Source organism: Hyla sarda, unplaced genomic scaffold (assembly GCF_029499605.1).
Source record: "Hyla sarda isolate aHylSar1 unplaced genomic scaffold, aHylSar1.hap1 scaffold_1897, whole genome shotgun sequence".
Classification (NCBI taxonomy): Eukaryota; Metazoa; Chordata; class Amphibia; order Anura; family Hylidae; genus Hyla; species Hyla sarda.
In genome coordinates, this window is record NW_026608551.1 from 40,551 (window position 1) to 63,405 (window position 22,855).

The following is a 22,855-nucleotide window of genomic DNA, read 5'->3' on the forward strand; positions in this document are numbered from 1 at the left end:
ATATATTCGCGAATATTCTCGTTTTATTTTCGCATATGCAAAAACAACATATGCGAAAATTAGCACATACAAAATTCGTATATGCGCAAATTTGCATATGCGAAAATTCGCATACCAGTCTCACACAGTAGTATTAGAGCCTTATTTACACCACACAAGTTGGAAGCAGAGAGGGATGATCACTGTGATGTGTACTGTGAAACAAAAACAAAAAAAAAACGAATATTCGTAATTACGAATATATAGCGCTATATCAGTGAATATGCGATATTCGCGAATAAAATTCGTATTGCGAATATTCGCGAGCAACACTAGAGAGATCTCGGTTTAATCCTTGGTGGGAAACTATATATTTTTTCTATTCTGTTCAGATGATTAATATTAGCGCTTCAAAGCCTCAATTATAATGTTTCTAAATAGAATAATTACTGATGTAACAACAAAGTGAACTGATCAAAGACAAAACACCTGAAAGGTCACTGCAGGGGTTAATAGGATATGAAGATTGGCAGTGAGTTTACGTGAAGACAGATGGAAACTATACTACAAACCACCACTAGAGGTCCCCAGAGGACAGGAGATGAGGCTGATGGATTCAGTCCTCATTGTGAATGCAGTAAATGCTTCTGAGGCTTCATCCAGACCGGATGATATTTGTGTTATAACTTTTAGATCTAAAACATTTCCAGGCGCTTCCAGTTTTTCAAATCTGTTAGATTAATGGGCTGGTACCTGTTTACTTGGAGGGATATAAGTGGAATCTCATGTGTTAGGCACAATAGTGTGAGGCAATCTGCTTCATCAGTTCTCTTATGTTCATTTCATCCCAAAAGCAAAGAACTACACAGCTCAAAAACATAAAGGGAACACTCAAATAACACAATGTAACTCCAAATCAATGACACTTCTGTGAAATCCCACTGTCCACTCAGGAAGCAACACTGATTGCAGGGGCATACCTAGAGCATTTGGAACCCAGGGCGGACCATTTGTTTGGCACCCCCCCTCTAATTACACCCCCTCCTTCCCCCCAATTACACCCCCTCAACCCCTTGGGGACCGAGCCCATTTTGACTCTAAGGACCAGAGCATTTTTTGCAATTCAAACCACTGTCACTTTAAGCATTAATAACTCTGAGATGCTTTTACCTTTCATTCTGATTCCGAGATTGGTTTTACGTGACATATTCTACTTTAACAAGGTGTTTCACAAGAATAGCAGCAAAGTGGAGGAGAAAAATCAAAGTCTGCATTTTTTACACTAACATGTTCTTGTAGACCCATATTTATTTATTTATTTATTTTTTTTACAAGGGGGTAAAAGGAGAAAAATTCCCCCAAAATTTGTAACCCAATTTTTCTCGAGCAAGAAAATACCTCATATGTGGATGTAAAGTGCTCTGTGGGTGAACTAGAGGGCTCAGAAGAGAAGGAACGACAATGGGATATTAAAGAGCAAATTTTGCTGAAATGGTTTTTAGGGGGCATGTCACATTTAGGAAAACCCCATGGTGCCAGAGCAGCAAAAAACACCCCACATGGCATACTATTTTGGAAACTACACCCCTCAAGGAACATAAAAAAGGGGTACAGTGAGCATTTACACCACACTGGCGTTTGACAGATCTTTGTAACAGTGGGCTGTCCAAATGAAAAATTACATTCTTCAATTTCACGGACCACTGTTCCAAAAATCTGTCAGACACCTGTGGGGTGTAAATGCTCACTAAAACCCCTTGTTAAGTTCCATGAGTGGGGAAGTTTCCGAAATAGGGTCACATGTGGTTGTTTTTGTTTGCGTTTATTTCAGAACCGCTGTAACCAGCAGCCACCCCTGTGCAAATCACCAGTTTAGGCTTCAAATGCACATAGTGCGCTCTCACTCCTGAGCCTTGTTGTGCGCCCGCAGAGCATTTTACGCCCACATATGGGGTAGTTCCGTACTTGGGAGAAAGTGTGTTACAAATTTTGGGGGTCTTTTTTCCATTTACCTCTTATGAAAATGAAATGTATGGGGCAACACCAGCATGTTGGTGTAAAAAAAAAAAAAAAAAAACAATTACACTAACATGCTGGTGTAGACCCTAACTTTACATTTTCATAAGGGGTAAAAGAAGAAAAAGCCACCAAAAATTTGTAGCGCAATTTTGCTGTAATAGTTTTTGGGGGGCATGTTGCATTTAGGAAGCCCCCATGTTGACAGAACAGCAAAAAAAAAAAAAAAAAACACCCCACATGGCATACTATTTTGGAAACTACAACCCTCAAGGAACGTAACAAGGGGTACAGTGAGCCTTAACACCCCACAGGTGTTTGCCGAATTTTCAATAAAGTTGGACGTGAAAATGAAAAAATATTTTTTTTTTCCTAAAATGCTGATGTTACCCCAATTTTTTTATTTTCACAAGGGGTAATAGGTGAAAATGTCCTCCAAAATTTGAAACTCCACTACTCTCGAGTAAGGAAATATATTATATGTGGATGTAAAGTCATCTGCGGGTGCACTAGAGGGCTCAGAAGGGAAGGAGCAGCATTGGGCTTATGGAAAGCAAATTTTGCTGAAATGGTTTTTGGGGGGCATGTCCTATTTAGGAAGACCCCATGGTGCCTGAACAGCGAAAAACACCCCACATGACACACCATTTGGGAAACTTAACCCCTCAAGGAACATAAAAAAGGGGTACAGTGAGCATTTACACCCCACTGGCGTTTGACAGATCTTTGTAACAGTGGGCTGTCCAAATGAAAAATTACATTCTTCATTTTCACGGACCACTGTTCCAAAAATCTGTCAGACACCTGTGGGGTGTAAATGCTCACCAAACCCCTTGTTACGTTCCATGAGTGGGGAAGTTTCCGAAATGGGGTCACATGTGGGTGTTTATTTGTTTGCGTTTATTTCAGAATCACTGTAATCAGCAGCCACCCCTGTGCAAATCACCAGTTTAGGCCTCAAATGCACATAGTGCGCCCTCACTCCTGAGCCTTGTTGTGCGCCCGCAGAGCATTTTATGCCCACATATGGGGTATTTCCGTACTTGGAAGAAAGTGTGTTACAAATTTTGGGGGTCTTTTTTTCCCTTTACCTCTTATATAAATGAAAAGTATATGGCAACACCAGCATGTTGGTGTAGAAAAAAAAAATAATAATAATTACACTTCTTTCAGAAGATATGAAGGCTTTGGGAGGATTATGATGATTCTCTGAATAACCACTGATGCGCCATGGCCATGCGAGATTCTCTCTTTATTTTATAGTCTTTCTTTTATTTTTTATTTTAATTTTTTATTTCATCATTATTTCTCTTTTCATTTTACTTTCTTTCCCTTTCTCTCCTCCTACTTCATCTCTACAGTGTTTCTCCTTTATATATAAGGTTGCAAATTTCACTTTATATATTGTAAAGTGCTCATGCTCACTGTACATATGTCGTATTTTTCTTCTGTATTAAAATACAATATTCTTTAAATAAAGAGTTATACAAAAAAAAAATTACATTAACATGCTGGTGTAGACCCCAACTTTACATTTTCATAAGGGGTAAAATGAGAAAAAGCCACCAAAAATTTGTAGCGCAATTTCTCCTGAGTACAGAAATACCCCATATGTGGCCCTAAACTGTTGCCTTGAAATTCGTCAGGGCTCCGAAGTGAGAGAGCGCCATGTGCATTTGAGGCCTAAATTAGGGATTTTCATAGAGGTGGACCTGGATGCAAGCATTACACTTGTTTCCTCTACTAAAAATACTGTATGTCAGTTTTCCCCAAACAGGTTGTCTCCAGCTGTTGCAAAGCTCCCAACATTCCTGGACAGTCAATGGCTGTCGGGCAATGCTGGGAGTTTTTATTTTGCAACAGCTGTAGGCTCCGTTTTCTAAAATCTGACGTACAAGACGTTTTTTTTATATATATTTTGGGGGGGGGGCACAGTGTAAGGGTGTAGTGTATATGTAATGTTTTACTCTTTATTTTGGGTTAGTGAAGTGTAGTGTTTTTAGGGTACATTCACACGAGCGGAGGTTTACAGTGTGTTTCTCTCAAACTTTTAGCGGGAAACATGCTGTACACCCCCGCCCGTGTGAATGTACCCTGTACATTAATGTTGGGGAGGGGGTTGGTGGGGGACTACAACTCCCAGCATGCACTGACAGACCGTGCATGCTGGGAGTTGTAGATATGCAACAGCTGGAGGCACACTGGTTGGGACTGGGAAACACTGAGTTGAGTAACAGAATACCGCAGTGTTTCCACACCACTGTATGTTTCCTAACTCAGTGTTTCCCAACCCGTGTGCCTCCAGCTGTGGCAAAACTACAACTTCCAGCATGCATGGTCTGTCAGTGCATGCTGGGAGTTATAGTTTTGCAACAGAAGGAGGCACACAGGTTGGGAAATACTGAGTTAGGAAAAATACAATGTTTCCCAACTAGTGTGTCTCCAGTTGTTGCAATACCACAACTCCCAGCATGCCCAGACAGCTGAAGGACATGTTGGGAGTTATAGTTATGCCACAACTGAAGGAGAACAGTTTAGAGACAACTGTGTAGTGGTCTCCAAACTGTAGTCCTCCAGATGTTGCAAAACTTCAAAGCATGCCAAGACTGCCCAGGCATGCTGGGAGCTGTAGTTCGGCAACAACTGAAGGGCCAGATGTTGCCAAAGTACAACTCCCAGCATGCCTGGACAGTCTTGGCATGCTTTGAATTGACATCTGGAGTGCTACAGTTTGGACACCACTGTTTAGTGATCTCCAAACTGTGCCCTTCCAGATGTTGCAAAACTACAACCCCCAGTATGCTGAGACTTTCTAGGCATGCTGGGGGTTGTAGTTCTGCAACATCTTCTCGGTCTGGATAAGACCGCCATGGGAATTTCTTAACATCTGCAGGACAAACATGTCAGACTCAGACTCTGTGTAGAGGAGGGCATTGTTTCAGTGCCCTCCTCTACACAATCTTTCCATCTATAGGCCCACAAACTGTAATAATGCCCTCCTTGGTGTCCTTCAAAGTAAAAGGACAGGTAGGTAGCTGGGTAAATAGGAAACTAGGTAGGTAGATCAGGAAGCCAGATTTATAGTTAGGTGACAAGCCAGGTAGGTAGGGGGCTAGCATGGTAGTTAGGCAGCCATGTAGGCCAGGAATGTACATAGTTAGGTAGCTGGTTATGTAGGTAGTTAGATAGCCTGGTATGTAGGTAAGTAGTCAGGCATCCAGGTATAAAGTTAGGTACTCCCCCCGCTTCCCCCTTTACCTGTAGGTATAGGCAGCAGAGTTAACCCCCCTTTCCCTGTAGGTATAGATAGCAGAGTTACCCCCCCCCCCCTTTCCCTGTAGGTATAGACAGCAGACTTAACCCCCCCTTCCCCATCAGTATAGGCAGCAGAGTTAAAACCTCTCCCCAATAATTATTGAAACAGAGTTCACCCACATTTCTTCTTAGGTATATGCAGCAGAGTCCCCCCACCCCCTTTCCCCATAGGTACAGGCAGCATTACCCCCCCCCCTTTCCCCATAGGTATAGGCAGAGTTATCACCCCTCTTCCCCATTGGTATAGGCAGAATTACCCCCCTCTTCCCCATAGGTATAGGCAGAGTTACCCTCCCCTTTTCCCCATAGGTATAGGCAGAAATACCCCTCCTTCCTCCCCTTTCCCCATAGTTATAGGCAGGGTTACCCCCCTTTCCCCATAGGAATGGGAAGAGTTACCCCCTCCTCCCCACTTTCCCCATTGGTATAGGCAGAGATACCCCCCTCTTCCCCATAGGTAGAAGCAGAGTTACCCCCCCCCCCTCTTCCCCATAGGTATAGGCAGAATTACCCCCCTTTTCCCCATAGGTATAGGCAGAGTTACCACCCCCTTTTCCCCAAAGGTATAGGCAGAGTTACCCCACTTCCTCCCCTTTCCCCATAGTTATAAGCAGAGTTACCCCCCTTTCATTATAGGTATAGGAAGAGTTACTCCTCCTCCCCACTTCCCCCATAGGTAAAGGAAGAGTTACCCACCTCTTTCCCATAGGTATAGGCAGAGTTACACCCCCCTCTCTTTCCCATAGGTATAGGCAGAGAAACACCCCCCCCTCTTTCCCATAAGTATATGCAGAGTTACATCCCCCCCCCTCTTTCACACAGGTATATGCAGAGTTACCCCCCTCCCCCTCTTCCGTATAGGTATATGCAGAGTTAAACAAAATATATATGTATGCTCACCTGATGTCCCACGCATGGTTCTCCTCAGCAGAAGGGGCCCACGTCTTCTCCCCTACACAGTACAGGTGCCGATGAGTGACGTCATCAGTGCCTGTACTGCGTGCTGCGTGGGGACGGAGGTCATGTCTCCTCTGTGTAAGCTGCAGCTGTGTATCACACATACCGGAGAAGGCAGCGATGTCTTCTGGGGATCTGGGGAGTGTCCCGGATCCTCAGCAGCGGCAGCGGTGGTGGGCCCTTAACCCGGTCGGGTCCTTGGACGACATCCAATCGGACCGGCCAGTCAGTCCGCCCCTGGCATCCACCTGTGAGTGGCACCCGGGGCGGGCCGCCCCCCCCCCCCCCCCCCTTGGTATGCCACTGACTGATTGACAATGAATTTAACATGCTGTTGTGCAAATGGAACAGACAACAGATGGACATTAAAGTAATTAGCAAGATGCCCCCAATAAAGAAGTGGTTCTGCAGATGATGACCACATACCACTTCTCAGTTCCTATGGTTCCTGGCTGATGTTTTGGTCAGCCAGGAAGCATAGTAACCACTCTAGTGGTAGTGTGGTGAACCACAATGAATGGCGGGACCACGGGGTGTAGCGGTGTAGGTGGATGGTATTAACCTCAGGGGCAAGGTGTTATTAACCCCTAATGTTTGTTACGCCAGAGTGTTTTTTTTCCCCTCTTTTGCGGGGGGGGGGGGGGGGGGGGAGGGGTTGGGGGTGTATCAGGAACCACCCAAATGATATCTCCACTATCCCAATGGCTAGTGCACGACCGGGTTATGGTTTAACGGAGGCTTTACTGAGGTCAGACAGTTGTTATAGTCTCTACAGCTCGGCCAGAATCCCAGAGAGTTGGCCAGAAACACGGAAGGACCCAGCAGCTTGCTGGGACTAATTATACTTGTAACAGACTGTAGATTCTTGACTTTAGGCTTGACTAGACTGTAGGTAGTGGCAGCAGACACAGACTTGACTTACTTGAAGTGACTGTAGATTTGAGGCCTTCCAGGTAGCTGGACACTAGCACTGAGACATCTGGTCTCCACTTTTCCACAGCTAGAGTGATGGTAGAAGAGCTCAGAGATCTTGTGCTGGTAGAGAGTGATTGTAATGGCTGACCCTCTTATAAATGGGGGCTGAGCAAGAAGCCCATAGGTCAATATGCAGGTCATGTGTTAAAAAAAAATTGAAAAAACAATGCCATTTTTGGCTTCTGCTTCTACGCAGTGCACTTTTCGGTAAAAAATACACCTTATCCTTATTCTGCAGGTCCATACAGTTACAAAGATACCCAATTTATGTAAGTTTTAGTTTATTATACAGGTATCCCTCAACATACAATATTAATCCGTTCCAAATGAACAATCGTTTGTTGAAACCATTGTATGTTGAGGGATCTGTGCAATCCCAGATCTGTGCAATGTAAAGGTTTTCTATCCGAGTATGGAGGTACCCCATAAGTGGACCTGAAGTGCACTATGGGCGAACTATAATGCTCAGAAGAGAAGGAGTAATTTTTGGCTTTTTGAGAGCAAATTGTGCTCGGGGGGCATATCGCATTTAGGAAGCCCCTATGGTGCCAGGACAGCAAGAAAAACCCACATGGCATACCATTTTGGAAACTAGACCCCTTGAGGAACGTAACAAGGTATTAAGTGAGCCTTAATACCCCACAGGGGTTTCACGACTTTTGCATATGTAAAAAATGTTTGTGTTTTTTTCACTAAAATGTGTGTTTCCCCCCAAATTTCACATTTTTGCAAGGGTTAATAGCAGAAAAGACCCCCCAAAATTTGTAACCCAATTTCTTATGAGAATGGAGGTACCCCATAAGTGGACCTGAAGTGAACTGCAGGGGTGCTACGATGCTCAGAAGAGAAAGAGTCACATTTGCAAACTTTGCTGAAATGGGGGGGACATGTCGCATTTGGGAAGCGCCTATGGTGCCAGAACAGCAAAAAAAAAAACACATGGCATACTATTTTGGAAACTAGACCCCTTGAGGAACGTAACAAGGGGTAAAGTAAGCCTTAATACCCCATAGGGGTTTCACGACTTTTGCATATGTAAAAAAATATATATTTTTTTTCACTAAAATGTTTTTTTTTTTTTTCCAAAATGTTACATTTTTACAAGGGTTAATAGCAGAAAAGACCCCCCCCCCAAATTTGTAAATACATTTTTTTGGAGTAAGGACATACCGTATATACTCGAGTATAAGCCGACCCGAGTATAAGCCGAGACCCCTAATTTCAACCCAAAATCCCAGGAAAAGTTATTGACTCGAGTATAAGCCTAGGGTGGGAAATACCTCATCCCCCCCTGTCATCATCCAGACCCGTCATTAACATCCTCATCATCCCCTTGTCATCATCCCACACATCCCCCCTTCATCATCCCCTTGTCATCATCCCACACATCCCCTTATCATCCCACACATCCCCCCTTCATCATCCCCTTGTCATCATCCCACACATCCCCTTATCATCCCACACATCCCCCCTTCATCATCCCCTTGTCATCATCCCACACATCCCCCCTTCATCATCCCCTTGTCATCATCCCACACATCCCCCCTTCATCATCCCCTTGTCATCATCCCACACATCCCCTTATCATCCCACACATCCCCCCTTCATCATCCCCTTGTCATCATCCCACACATCCCCTTATCATCCCACACATCCCCCTTCATCATCCCCTTGTAATCATCCCACACCCCCCCCCTTCATCATCCCCACCCCCCTTCATCATCCCCACACCCCCCCCCTTCATCATCCTCTTCTCATCATTCGCCCTCAGTGGTCTTCAACCTGCGGACCTCCAGAGGTTTCAAAACTACAACTCCCAGCAAGCCCGGGCAGCCATCGGCTGTCCGGGCTTGCTGGGAGTTGTAGTTTTGAAACCTCCGGAGGTCCGCAGGTTGAAGACCACTGCGGCCTTCAACATGCGGACCTCCAGAGGTTTCAAAACTACAACTCCCAGCAAGCCCGGGCAGCCATCGGCTGTCCGGGCTTGCTGGGAGTTGTAGTTTTGAAACCTCCGAAGGTCCGCAGGTTGAAGACCACTGCGGCCTTCAACATCATCCAGCCCCCTCTCACCCCCTTTAGTTCTGAGTACTCACCTCTGCTCGGCGCTGGTCCGGTCCTGCAGGGCTGTCCGGTAAGGAGGTGGTCCGGTGAGGAGGTGGTCCGGGCTGCTATCTTCACCGGGGGCGCCTCTTCTCCGCGCTTCCGGCCCGGAATAGAGCCGTTGCCTAGACAACGACGCATCTGCGTCGTTGTCAAGGCAACGTGACTATTCTGAGGCCGGGCCCGAAGCGCTTAGAAGAGGCCTCCCCGGTGAAGATAGCAGCCCGGACCACCTCCTCACCGGACCACCTCCTTACCGGACAGCCCTGCAGGACCGGACCAGCGCCGAGCGGAGGTGAGTACTCAGAACTAAAGGCGGTGAGAGGGGGCTGGATGATGTTGAAGGCCGCAGTGGTCTTCAACCTGCGGACCTCCGGAGGTTTCAAAACTACAACTCCCAGCAAGCCCGGACAGCCGATGGCTGCCCTGGCTTGCTGGGAGTTGTAGTTTTGAAACCTCTGGAAGTCCGCAGGTTGAAGACCACTGCGGGTGGGGGAGTTCACTCGAGTATAAGCCGAGGGGGGTGTTTTCAGCACGAAAAATCGTGCTGAAAAACTCGGCTTATACTCGAGTATATACGGTACCTTGATTTTTGATGATTTTCGCTCCGTGGGTGCACACCAGGTCTTGGAGTGGGAGGTCAGTCAGAGGCCTTGAGCTTATTATAGCAGCCAGGATGTGGGACCCCTCCTCAAGGAGCGTTAATGGGGGGAGCACTGAGCCCTAAAATAGGGGAACACTATGGGGGACAACGGGCCGTAACTGGGGTAGACAAATGGGGTACAGAGGCCCGTAATATGGGGTACAGTGGGCCAGAAAACTATAAATCATAAAATAATAAAACAGCATATGTTCCCAGAATGATGACCCAGAGCATAGCCAAAACAAAAAAAAACTATGCCCTCCCCAAACCCTATGCTCTGAATCATCATTCTGGGAATGTGATGTGTGTGGCCGTCCCTAACCAGTTGCCTAAAATGCGCACCCGCTCAGGTGGAGAGAGAGCGCTGCGCAATTAAGGCAACATAAAAAGTCCCCGATGATAGTGAGTCAGTGACCTATGACCCATTTCTGAAAAAACACCCCCAGAGGTCTTATCAGGTTTTTTTTCCAGATTTTTTTTTGCAATTTAGTGATTTATGGGGTTAACAATTTTGAATGTACTCTGGACTTGGTACATTGTTCAAATTATGGAAAATTGAAATGAAAAGGGAAAAATTAGTACTCCATGAAAGTGTGATACTCCCTGAAGCAGCCTATGCAGAGGCCCGGATTATCGGGGCAAGTGTTGCACTGATAGGTGGTGTCCTTCCGTCTCTGCATTTTTTCTGGCGCCTATAACTCCAGACCCTTGGGAAGTCCGGCCTGCTCTTTCCCGGTCAGCGAAGATCAGGAACCTTAGGACTTCTTCTTGGTACTGGAGGAATGTCCCTGTGTTGCCAGCGTACTGGGATAGTACAAAAGCGTTGTACATGGCAACCTGTACCAAGTAGACCGCAACTTTTTTGTAGCATGCCCGTGTTTTCCGCATGGCGTTATATGGCTTGAGGACTTGATCTGAGAGATCAACTCCCCCCATATACCGATTGTACTCCAGAATACAATCGGGCTTGAGGACCGGTCCCACGGTACCTCCCACAGGGACAGGGGTGCTGCCGTTCCCATGAATAGTGGTGAGTATAAGGACACCCCTCTTATCCTTATACCTGACCAGCAACAGGTTATCATGGGTGAGGGCACGGGACTCACCCTTGGGAATAGGCATCTTAACAAAATTTAGAGGGAGATCTCTCTGGTTCTTCCGCACAGTCCCACAAGTGGACGTGGATCTGGCGGCAAGGGATGTGAAGAGAGGGATGTTGATGATGTGTCCATGGATGCCACGTGGGTGCCAGCTAGAAGAGAAGAAGAGGGGGAAAGTTTAGATGGGGAGACAGAGAGGAGGAGGAGACGAGTTGGAAGCAGGGGGAGGTCGTCGCAAGGAGCTAGTGGCACAGTCAGACAGCATGCATCGGCACCCGGGGTCAGCCAGACGGGACACCAATCAACGCATGCTGTTGCCACCACCAGAATGCCGTCATCGCAGAGCTTAGCAGTGTGGCATTTTTTGTGTGTGTCTGCCTCTCACAACAACGAGGCCATTTGCAACCTGTGCCAGAAGTAACTGAGTCGTGGGAAGTCCAACACCCACCTAGGCACAACTGCTTTGCAAAGGCACATGATGTCACATCACAAACGCCTATGGGATCAACACGTCAGTACAAGCAGCACACAAAGTCAAAGCCGCCATCCTCCTCCTGGTCCAGCATCTTCAGCCAGGTCAACCACTGCTGCCCTCCTTGCCCCCTCTCAACCATCCGCCTCTCCTTCTCTCGCCTTGAGCAGTTCCTGCTCATCTGCCCACAGGAGATGTTTGAGCGCAAGAAGACAATGTCTCAAAGTCACTCTCTAGCCCGGCATCTGACAGCTGGCTTATCGGAACTGCTAGCCCGCCAGCTTTTACCATACAAGCTGGTGGAGTCTGAGGCCTTTAAAAAATTTGTAGCCATTGGGACACTGCAGTGGAAGGTACCCGGACAAATTTTTTTTGCACAAAAGGCAATCCCCAACCTTTACTCCATTGTGCAAAAGGAAATTATGGCATGTCTGGCACATAGTGTAGGGGTAAGGGTCCATCTGACCATTGATACCTGGTCTGCAAAGCATGGTCAGGGCAGGTATATCACCTACACTGCTCATTGGGTAAACCTGGTGACAGCTGCCAAGCATGGGATGCATGGCTCTGCAGAGGAGTTGGTGACACCGCCACGACTTGCAGGCAGGCCTGCTGCCACCTCCTCTACTCCTCCTACTCCATCCTCTTCCATAACATCCTCGTCCGAGTCCTCTTCCACTGCTGCATCTTGCTCCACATCACCGGCAACCCCCCAGCTCCCCAGGTGCTATTCCACATCCCGGATACGGCAGTGTCACGCCATTTTGGGATTGACTTGCCTCAAAGCAGAGAGTCACACCGCACCAGCGCTCCTGTAAACCCAGAGCACGGGTGGACCAGTGGCTGACTCCGCACCAACTGGAGATCGGCAAGGTGGTTTGTGACAATGGAACAAATTTGTTGGCGGCATTGAGGTTGGGCAAGTTGACACATGTGCCGTGCATGGCACATGTGTGTAATCTGATTGTACAACGCTTTGTGCTCAAGTACCTAGTCTTACAGGATGCCCTGAAGCAGTCCAGGAAGATGTGTGGCCATTTCAGGCGTTCCTACACGGCCATGGTGCACTTGTTAGGTATCCAGCGGCAAAACAACATGCCAGTGAGGTGCTTGATTTGCGACAGCCCGACACATTGGAATTCAACACTCCTAATGTTCGACCGCCTGCTCCAACAAGAAAAAGCCATCAACAAATATTTTTATGACCGGGGTGCTAGGACATCTGGGAATTGTTTTGCCACGTTACTGGAGGCTCATGCGCAATGCCTGTAGGCTCATGCGTCCTTTTGAGGAGGTGACAAACCTGGTCAGTTGCACCGAAGGCACCATCAGCGACATCATACCATTTGTTTTCTTCCTGGAGCGTGCCCTGCAAAGAGTGCTGTATCAGGCAGTAGATGCACATGAAGAGAAAGAGTTGTGGACACCATCACCACCAGAAACAGACTTATCAGCATCGCTTGCTGGACCTGCGGCAACGCTGGAAGAGGATTGTGAGGAAGAGGAGTCAGAGGAGGAATGTGGCTTTGAAGAGGAGGAGGAAGACCAACCACAGCAGGCATCCCAGGGTGTTCCTTGTCACCTATCTGGTTACTGTGGTGTTGTACGTGGCTGGGGGGAAGAAGATTATACCTTCCCTGACATCTCTGAGGACGAGGAACGGGACATGAGTAGCTCGGCATCCGTCCTTGTGCATATGGGGTCTTTCATGCTGTCGTGCCTGTTGAAGGACCCTTGTATAAAAAGTATGAAGGAGAACGACCTGTACTGGGTGTCCACGCTACTAGTCCCCCGGTATAAACATAAAGTGCCTGACATGTTACCGGATTACAGCAAGGCGGAAAGGATTCAGCAGGTCCAAAATAAATTAAGAAGTATGCTGTTCACAGCGTATAAGGGTCATGTCACAGCACAACAGGCATCTAACAGGGGAAGAGGTGAAAGTAATCCTCCTCCCACGAACACGCCGGCTGTACAGACATGCTGTTGATGGAGGACATGCAGAGCTTTTTAAGTCCTACACATTGCCAAAGCCCTTCGGGGTCCACCATCAGAGAACGACTTGACCGACAGGTAGCAGACTACCTGGCCTTAACCGCAGATATCGACACTCTGAGGAGCGATGAACCCCTTGACTACTGGTTTTGCTGGCTTGACCTGCGGCCTGAGCTATCCCAATTTGCGCTCAAACTTCTGGCCTGTCCCGCTTCAAGTGTCCTGTCAGAAAGGACCTTCAGTGCAGCAGGAGGTATTGTCACCTTGGTCAAAAAAGTCTGGATTACCTCACCTTTCTTAAGATGAATGAGGGATGGATCCCGAAGGGACTGACACTAGGTGATACATTTGACTGAACAAGGCCTGATCAGATGACCTGCCTTGGCCTAAAAATGGTCCACACGCTGCTGTATTTGAACTCTGAATGCTGGATAACTTGCGTGATTTATCCGCCACCAACTAGGGTTCAAGCTGCAATGTTTTAGGGCACTTTCTGCCTGGCAACAGTGGCGTTGCGACCTGGGTGCAGGGGGTGTGGCCCGTACCGGGTGACACCAACCTAAGGGGGTGACACCAAGACCCTCCACAGCACCCAGCCCCCCCTCCTCAGCTACACCGACACCCCCCATCTTTGCCCAACCAGCCTCCCGTCCGTCAGCACCCCCCCCGCCTTCACCTGCGCTGTGTGTGCGGTGCGCCCGTCCGTCAGCAACCCCCCCTTTCACCTGCACTGTGCGCCCGTCCGTCATCACACCCCCCCCTCACCTTCACCAGCACTGTGCCCGGCCTCCGCTCCCACGTCTGCGCCGGCCTTACGTCACACCGCATGGCCGCATAGGAGGACGTCAGTTACGTCACTCGCAGGGCGCCCGGTGAGAAGGAACGCTGCGCTGGATGGGTGAGTGTGTGTGTGTCTGACTCTCTGTCTGTCTCTATCTATGTTTGTGTGTGTGAGACCGTGTGTATGTGACTGTGTGACTCTGTGTATGTGTGACTCTCTGAGTGTGTGTGACTGTGTGACTCTGTGTGTGTTTGTGCGACTCTGTGTTTGTGTGACTGTGTGTGTGTGACTGTGTGACTCTGTGTGTGTGTCTGTGTGAGTGTGTGTCTCTCTGACTGTGTGTGAGTGTGTGTCTCTCTGACTGTGTGTGAGTTTGTGTGTGTGTCTCTCTGTGTTGTATGTTTTTTTTTTATTTGTGTGTGTGTGTGTGTGTGGGGGGGGGGGGGGGGTTGTACCAGCGATCTAATGTGGGGAGACTTTGACCCATTGTGGGGAACCTGCAAGGGATCCTGCGGCCTAATGTGGGGAAACTACTACCAAATGTGTGAAGTCTATGCTACCAAATGTGGGGAGTCTATGCTACCTTATGTGGGGAATCTGTGCTACCTAATGTGGGGAATCTGTGCTACCTAATGTGGGGAAATTTCTACCTAATGTGGGGAATCTGTGCTACCTAATGTGGGGTAACTGGTACCTACCTAATGTGGGGGAACTGGTACCAAATGTGGGGAATCTATGCTGCCTAATGTGGGGAAAAGATGCTACCTAATGTGGGGAAACTGCTACCTACCTAATGTGGGGGAACTGCTGGCCAGTAGCACCCTCATCATCCTCCAGCAACACCCCCCCAGTAGTAGCACCCCCATCATCCATTAGCAACACCACCAATACCCCCCTCCCGTGGTAATAGCATCAGCTAACGGATGTTGAGGGGTGTTACTGCGGTTGTGGTATTATATTCAGAGGGTGCACTGTATGGCAACGTTATATTCAGAGGGCGCAGTTTGTGGTAGTATTATATTCAGAGGGTGCAGTGGGTGGTAGTATTATATTCAGAGGGCGCAGTTTGTGGTAGTATTATTAGAGATGAGCGAACTTACAGTAAATTTGATTCGTCACGATCTTCTCGGCTCGGCAGTTGATAACTTATCCTGCGTAAATTAGTTCAGCTTTCCGGTGCTCCGGTGGGCTGGAAAAGGTGCATGCATTCCTAGAAAAGAGTCTCCTAGGACTGTATCCACCTTTTTCAGCCCACGGGAGCCCCTGAAAGCTGAACTAATTTATGCAGGAAAAATCATCAACTGCCGAGCCGAGAAGTTTGTGATGAGTTGAATTTACTGTAGTTCGCTCATCTCTAAGTGTTATATTCAGAGGGCGCAGTGGGTGGTAGTATTATATTCAGAGGGTACAGTATGTGGTAGTATTATATTCAGTGGGTACAGTGTGTTGCAGTATTATATTCAGGGGTATAGTATGTTTCAGATTTATATTCAGGGGTACAGTATGTGGCAGATTTATATTCAGAGGGTACAATGTGTGGCAGATTTATGTTCAGAGGACACAGTGTGTGATAGTATTATATTCAGAGGGTACAGTGTGTGGCGGTATTATATTCAGGGGTACAGTATGTGGCAGATTTATATTCAGAGTGTACAGTATGTGTTGGTATTATATTCAGAATGTACATTGTGTGGTAGTATTATATTCAGTGGGTACGGTGTATGGAAGGTTTATAATCAAAGAGTATAGTGTATAGTAGTATTATATTTAGAGGATACAGTGTCTGGCAGGTTTATAATAATACTTGTTTTCATATAGAGGATGAGAATGCGCTGACATAGTGAGGAGACGTCTGGGCGTCACATTCTGCAGAGAGAAGTTTTAGCTGGAACAAGTCTTGGCGGTATGTACCATCCGAATTAGATAAGGGAAGACTATAGAGAAGACGTCACCTATAGTCACTGATATCATTGTACATTCTGCTCTCTATGTCCTATCAGAGCTGTAGTCGCTTGTCAGTTCTACAGTTATGGTGAGTGAAACTACAACTCCCAGCATAACCTCACTACTGCTCAAAGGGGTACTCTACTGGAAAATATTTTTTTTTAATCAACTGGTGCTACAAAGTTAAACAGATTTGTAAATTACTTCTATTTAAACATAATCCTTCCAGTACTTATTAGCTGCTGTATAAGCGATTCACAGGAAGTTATTTTCTTTTTTAATTTATTTTCTGTCTGACCACAGTGCTCTGTGCTGACACATCTGTCCATGTCAAGAACTGTCCATAGTAGGAGCAAATCCCCATAGCAAACCTATCCTGCTCTGGACAGTTCCTGACATGGACAGAGGTGTCAGCAAATAGCACTGTGGTCAGACTGGAAAGAACTACACAACTTCCTGTGGAGCATACACCAGCTTATAAGTACTGTAAGTATCACCATCTCATTCACACAAACCAAACTTCTATTTATTTATTTTTTTACCAAATATTCACAAATCACTTACCAAACCTCCTGGATGTCCTATTATTTCATGTACAAACTCTGCAACCAGTAATCTTGCACGTTACCTGGATCTATGTCTTTAGGACTATAATGAGTTCTGTATCAAGGTATGAGCCGCTCACCACATACATGCCCTCCTCACCACCTGTGCCGTGGACCGGCTGGTACCGCCTCCAGCCTATTATTAGACAAGAACAAAGGCGAGGTCCGGCACCTGGATGGTTGCAGATAAAAGCTTGCATTATTTTATTGAAGATATCGCAGTACAAGGCAAAACGTCTGACACGTTTCGCACATGACCATGCTTAATCGTATGTCTACGATTAAGCACGGTCACGTGCGAAACGCGCCAGACGTTCTGCCTTGTACTGCAATATCTTCAATAAAATAACGCAAGCTTTTATCTGCAACAATCCTGGTGCCGGACCTCGTCTTTGTTCATATATATATATATATATATATATATATATATATATATATATATATATATACAGTGGTCCCTCAACATACAATGGTAATTCGTTCCAAACGAGCCATCGTTTGTCGAATCCATGGTGTGTTGAGGGATTCATATAATGTAAAGTATAGGAAGCTGTGTCACCTGTCCCCGCTGCTCGCGATGGTGACCCCGGGCCTCCGCTGTCTTCTCCTGGTCTTTTCCGGTCCTCTGCTGTCTTCTCCGGTCCTCTCCTGGTCTTCTCCGCTGTCTTCTCCGGTCCTCTCCTGGTCTTCTCCGCTGTCTTCTCCGGTCCTCTCCTGGTCTTCTCCGGTCCTCTCCTGGTGTTCTCCGCTGTCTTCTCCAGTCCTCTCCTGGTCTTCTCCGCAGTCTTCTCCGGTCCTCTGCTGTCTTCCGCAAGGCCTTACTAGGCCTGCGTAGCGATTTCATTACGCCGCTGAGTACGCCATTCCTATTGGATGGCGTGCGCAGCAGCGTATTGACGTCATTGGAGAGGGCCGAGAAGACACCGGAAGACCAGCGCTGGACCCAGAGGGCGCCCTGGAGCATCGTGGAGGGGTAAGTAATACTTACCGCACCACACGAGGAACATTAAGCTGCAATCCGGCAGCAGCTTAAGCATTTTGCGCTGCCGGAGAGCACTTAATGCGATGGCCCCGACATAAAAAAAGCATCATATGTCAATTTGATCATATGTCGGGCCATAGTAGGTCGGGGGGTCACTGCATATATAGATAGGTAGATAAAGTCATCAATAGTGTTGAGTGGCATAGGCCATATTCGAATTCGCTAATATTCGCGAATATATGGACGAATATTTGTCACATATCTTTTTGAATATTCGAATATTCGTTATATTCTCGGTTTATTTTCGCATATGCGAATATACACGTAAGCGAAAATTAGCATATGTGAATATTCGCAAATACAATGTTAGCACACAAGAAAATTCGCACATGCGAAAATTGGCATATGCTACTTTTCGCATATTCAGCCTTCTTTACACCACACAAGCTGGAAGCAGAGAGGGGTGATCACTGTGATGTGTACTGTGAAGACAAAAAAAAATAAAATAAAATAATTTAAAAAAAAAAAGAATATTCGTAATTACGAATATATAGCGCTATATTCGCGAAAAATATTCGAATTGCGAATATTCGCGAGCAACACTAGTCATCAATATATAGAATCTAGGCTAAGGGAGTGTTCAGTCCTGTTTTCTGTTCATTGTGCAACAGCGACATCTACTGTCAGTTTACTGCAATCACATTACTAGATATCAGGTTCCCGCTAATTCTGTTTCTTTTGCGGTCACCTCATTATTCTATAAATGATTACATTCTAATAACATCTACTGATCAACAATCACAACGTTAACCCTTTAACCACGAGAGATACATGAGATCTGATCTCACTGCTGGTCTCATAACTCAGTCCCGCTTCGCTTCCCGTTCGGCCTGGATTTCTATTGATCTTTTCCACATTGAATCAGACTTTTTATTACATTTTTCCTTTTATCGTTATTTTATGTAAATAGTTATTGTATATGATCTTACTCTGCTGTAAAATATCGTCCAATGAGAACTCTGACCGGAGTCTTAGCGATTGTTTTATAAACAATTTAACCCCTCAGCATTCAAGGGATGTTTAGACCTAATAAAGCGCTTAGTGTGAACAGCAAACGTCTCCTCTATTAGTTGTTTTTTCTAGAATAAAGCGGTTCTTATTCTGCGTTATACATTGGGATATCTGATCTTCTATACCAGTGTGGAGAGATCCCAGTGTCCGTCCTTCATGAAGACTTCGGCCGGAGAACTTCTGGAATGTAATCTTATCCATCTAGATTTGGAATTAACGCTTGATCGTGTGAATATATCGCTAATAACAGAGTAGCTCAGTAATAGTCCGGTCCCTGACTTTGCTATTACGGTGCAGAGCTGGATTGTTGTAATAATCTGCTGGGTGTGACCAGGGGTCTATGGGGGATGAAGCTTCAGACATAGAGCTGATGTGATGAGCGGCTTTTTCTTCCACAGAGATGACTGCGGTTTCGTTACATTGTAGAGACTTGCGGTACCTGCTGTGCCCCGAGCACAGATTATTAGGTCCCGTCCATCCCTATAGGACTCGTTTCCTTGTAGAATCTTGGCGGCCCCGATAATCACTGAGATACACAGATGTCCCTGTCAGTGATGTCCCCGTCAGTGGTCCCAGCCATTGGACACCGCAGTCTCCTTACAGCTGTGAATTAATGTCTTTGACTGATATAATGAAAATAAAACAAGGAACAGAAAATGTGGACACTAAAGAGTTAATGTACGGATCTATAGCTCTGATACTTAGTACCGATCGGATGATAACGGAGCTTTGGGGATTTTTTCTTTTCTCCTCCTCATCCATGTAATAACAGGAGCCCCCTCATTGGTGCTTATTCCCGGTGACTGTATACGGAGAGTGCCGGCATCCGCAGCCTGAGAAGGAGCCGCCTGTATATGAGATCACATAACACGGGACAATTGTCTTCTCTCCCAGAGCGGAGAATTACAGGGTGAGCGGGAAATTCAAAATCAACTAAGCTTTTGTGTTCAGCCAATCAAAAGAGAAGGGGAGGGGCCGGAAATGTAAATTATTAAAGGAAACGCCCATGATGACGTCATCTTGTTTGAGTTCTCCGTCTGGTCCGCCATGTGCTATATAAACCAGGACTCCGCTTCCTCAGACATAATTCATTCTATTCTCAATCAGCAGGATGTCGGGACGCGGTAAAGGAGGGAAAGGTCTCGGTAAGGGCGGAGCCAAGCGGCACAGGAAGGTGCTCCGGGATAACATCCAGGGCATCACCAAGCCTGCCATCCGCCGTCTAGCTCGCAGGGGAGGTGTGAAGCGCATCTCCGGCCTCATCTATGAAGAGACTCGCGGTGTCCTGAAAGTCTTCCTGGAGAACGTCATCCGTGACGCCGTCACCTACACCGAGCACGCCAAGAGGAAGACCGTCACCGCTATGGACGTGGTGTACGCCCTCAAGCGCCAGGGCCGCACTCTCTACGGCTTTGGAGGTTAATTCTAATCCTGAAATCATCTCCTCCCCCCAAAGGCTCTTCTCAGAGCCGCCCACATGTTCTATAGAAAGGCTACAATTCCTTGTGTCTTCCCTACTGAGTGGTTGTGTGGTCGGTGTTGTGCTTTGGTGGTTGCGGTGTTTTTTTCCCCTCAATTCTAACTTAATCAGAGAAGGAGCGGGAAATACCGGCAGACTATCTGCCCCGGGAGATTTCCACTAAATGTTCTGACTACTGCCCTCACCATCTACATCATTCTTCCCCTCCTCCAGATTTCATTACTTCCCTCCCCCACCAAATCACTATCTCCCTAAAGAGTCCGTGTTATAGAGGATGCAGATCTCCTGATAACGGGATATAAATGCGTCTTATCCGGATACCACTGGATAGACGAGTCTTCGCTCTATAGCACCTGTAAGTTAATTAATGGAGCAGTTCACACCGAACTAAATTGCTGCGGCTTTATTCTAGTGTAGATGCAGGTTCCTCTATATCACTCCTCAGCACGTTGCAGGCTGGCGCAGTGTGCGCTTCTCCCTGTGATACCGATCCTCACTGATGTCCCGGACTGTGATAGCGGCACAAACCCCCATACACCGGACTATGATAGCGCTATGTTCTACTACCCAGCGAGAATCGGAGTCCCGGTGATCACTGACTGTTCCTCTAACAATTCCTGTATAAAGTTTTGGCAATGATTCCGGAGAAATAATTGTAGAAATGAGCGGGAAACTCCCAATATGTATAACACTACATGTCCGCCAATTATTCCTCAGCTTAATAACTATACATATCATCCAGCATCATGAGCGGGGAGAGGTACCGGTCCCCGCCACTCACCCCTGGCAGGTGCATGTTAATCTGGTTTACACAGACTAATAGGGGCAGATTTGGAGCTGATGGTATCGTCTATTATGGATCTTTATCCCTGCGCCCGGATACATTGTTATATCTCCATCAGTCGGTGACATTTGGGGAGCTATAGCCCTGAGCGTTGTAATTGTCTCATTATTGTAGTGCACATGCCGCTAAAGGGTTAACAATGAGCCGTGCGCGCGGTCCCGTCCGATGCCTAATGCTCATTGGCTGATCACAGGATGTTCAGGATTTGAATTTCCCGCTTCCCCCAGACCCGATAACAATGGAGAGATCTCCCCGAGATGTAGAGCCTGATTCAGTGTCTGACTACTACCCTCATCATCCTTGTTTCTCTATTGTACCCCCTAGTCAGTGCACAAAGATTATGGCAGCAGGATGCGCGTCTCATTATAAACCCCGGCGATTCCAATCAATAGATTCCCCGGTCAGTAAATTAGGATTTATAGCGTTACCGCAACAATCCACTCCAGTAAGGCTGTGTGATCGATCAGGACCGCGGAGATTATAGAAGAAATAATCGGGGAATCTGGTGGAGGTGATACTGATCACAAGACAGATCGGGCAATGGGTTAACTACGGAGAACTGATCTACAGCGCCCCCCGCTCCACCACAGGAGAATATACATCCTGCAGTCAGTGAGAACCGCAGCCGCCGCTCTGATCTCACCCGATTCCGGAGCAGAATATATATAGTCTCAATAGACTGTACTGACAGAATAGCGGCCACATATACAGAAGAGAATACGGGGAATACAGACAGGAGAAGCCCCAGCTCTATTATAGACAATGTGGGTGGCTCTTAGAAGAGCCTTTGGGGTGACAGCAGGAGGCGGAGCAGGTTACTTGGCGCTGGTGTACTTGGTGACTGCCTTGGTGCCCTCGGACACGGCGTGCTTGGCCAGCTCTCCAGGCAGCAGCAGGCGCACGGCGGTCTGGATCTCCCGGGAGGTGATGGTGGAGCGCTTGTTGTAGTGAGCCAGACGGGAGGCTTCCCCTGCGATGCGCTCGAAGATATCGTTGACAAAGGAGTTCATGATGCCCATGGCCTTGGAGGAGATGCCGGTGTCAGGGTGGACCTGCTTGAGCACCTTGTACACGTAGATGGCATAGCTTTCCTTCCTGGTCTTCCTCCGCTTCTTGCCGTCCTTTTTCTGAGTCTTGGTCACGGCTTTCTTGGAGCCTTTCTTGGGCGCTGGTGCAGACTTGGCGGGATCAGGCATGATTATCAATCTCAAGAATTCCTAACTTAAACAAAGAGGATAATGATGTCGCTTACTCCCTCTGCAGCCGTATTTATAGGCAGCCCATGCAAAAGAGCAATGCCGTCAGCCTCTTGCTCTACTGGAAGAGCAAATCATGTGACCTCAGTGCTGTCATACGCCCCGCCCAGTGCCGCCTATTGGAGAGTCTTCAATTCCAGTTTCATTAGCCGGATTCAAATCTACCCAATCACAGGAGCCGGAGGGCGGAGCTGAGAACTATAAAGCCAGCAGAACGTGTGGGAATGATCACATTATTCTGAAATAAGTTGTCATGTCTGGACGCGGCAAACAAGGAGGGAAGGTTCGGGCTAAGGCCAAGACCCGCTCATCCCGGGCAGGACTCCAGTTCCCCGTCGGT

General features: G+C 47.1%; 2 protein-coding genes across 2 annotated transcripts; one reads left to right on the forward strand and one right to left on the reverse strand.

Annotated features, from left to right (window-relative positions):
* Nucleotides 1–18,519: 18,519 nt before the first annotated feature.
* On the forward strand, nt 18,520–20,371 carry LOC130316025 (histone H4). The gene has a single exon (XM_056552777.1). The coding sequence runs from the start codon at nt 20,047–20,049 to the stop codon at nt 20,356–20,358; it is 312 nt and encodes a 103-aa protein (XP_056408752.1). The 5' UTR covers nt 18,520–20,046; the 3' UTR covers nt 20,359–20,371.
* A 1,703-nt stretch (nt 20,372–22,074) lies between these two features.
* LOC130316021 (histone H2B 1.1-like) lies at nt 22,075–22,476 on the reverse strand (the record flags this gene model as incomplete). Its single annotated transcript, XM_056552773.1, has 1 exon — nt 22,075–22,476. A coding segment is annotated over one exon (402 nt), but the record flags the coding sequence as incomplete, so codon positions are not given.
* Between the last annotated feature and the right edge of the window lie 379 nt (nt 22,477–22,855).

What these genes read in the sequence shown, in the direction of transcription:
- LOC130316025 (XM_056552777.1), top strand. Translation starts at nt 20,047, where the DNA reads ATGTCGGGACGCGGTAAAGGAGGGAAAGGTCTCGGTAAGGGCGGAGCC.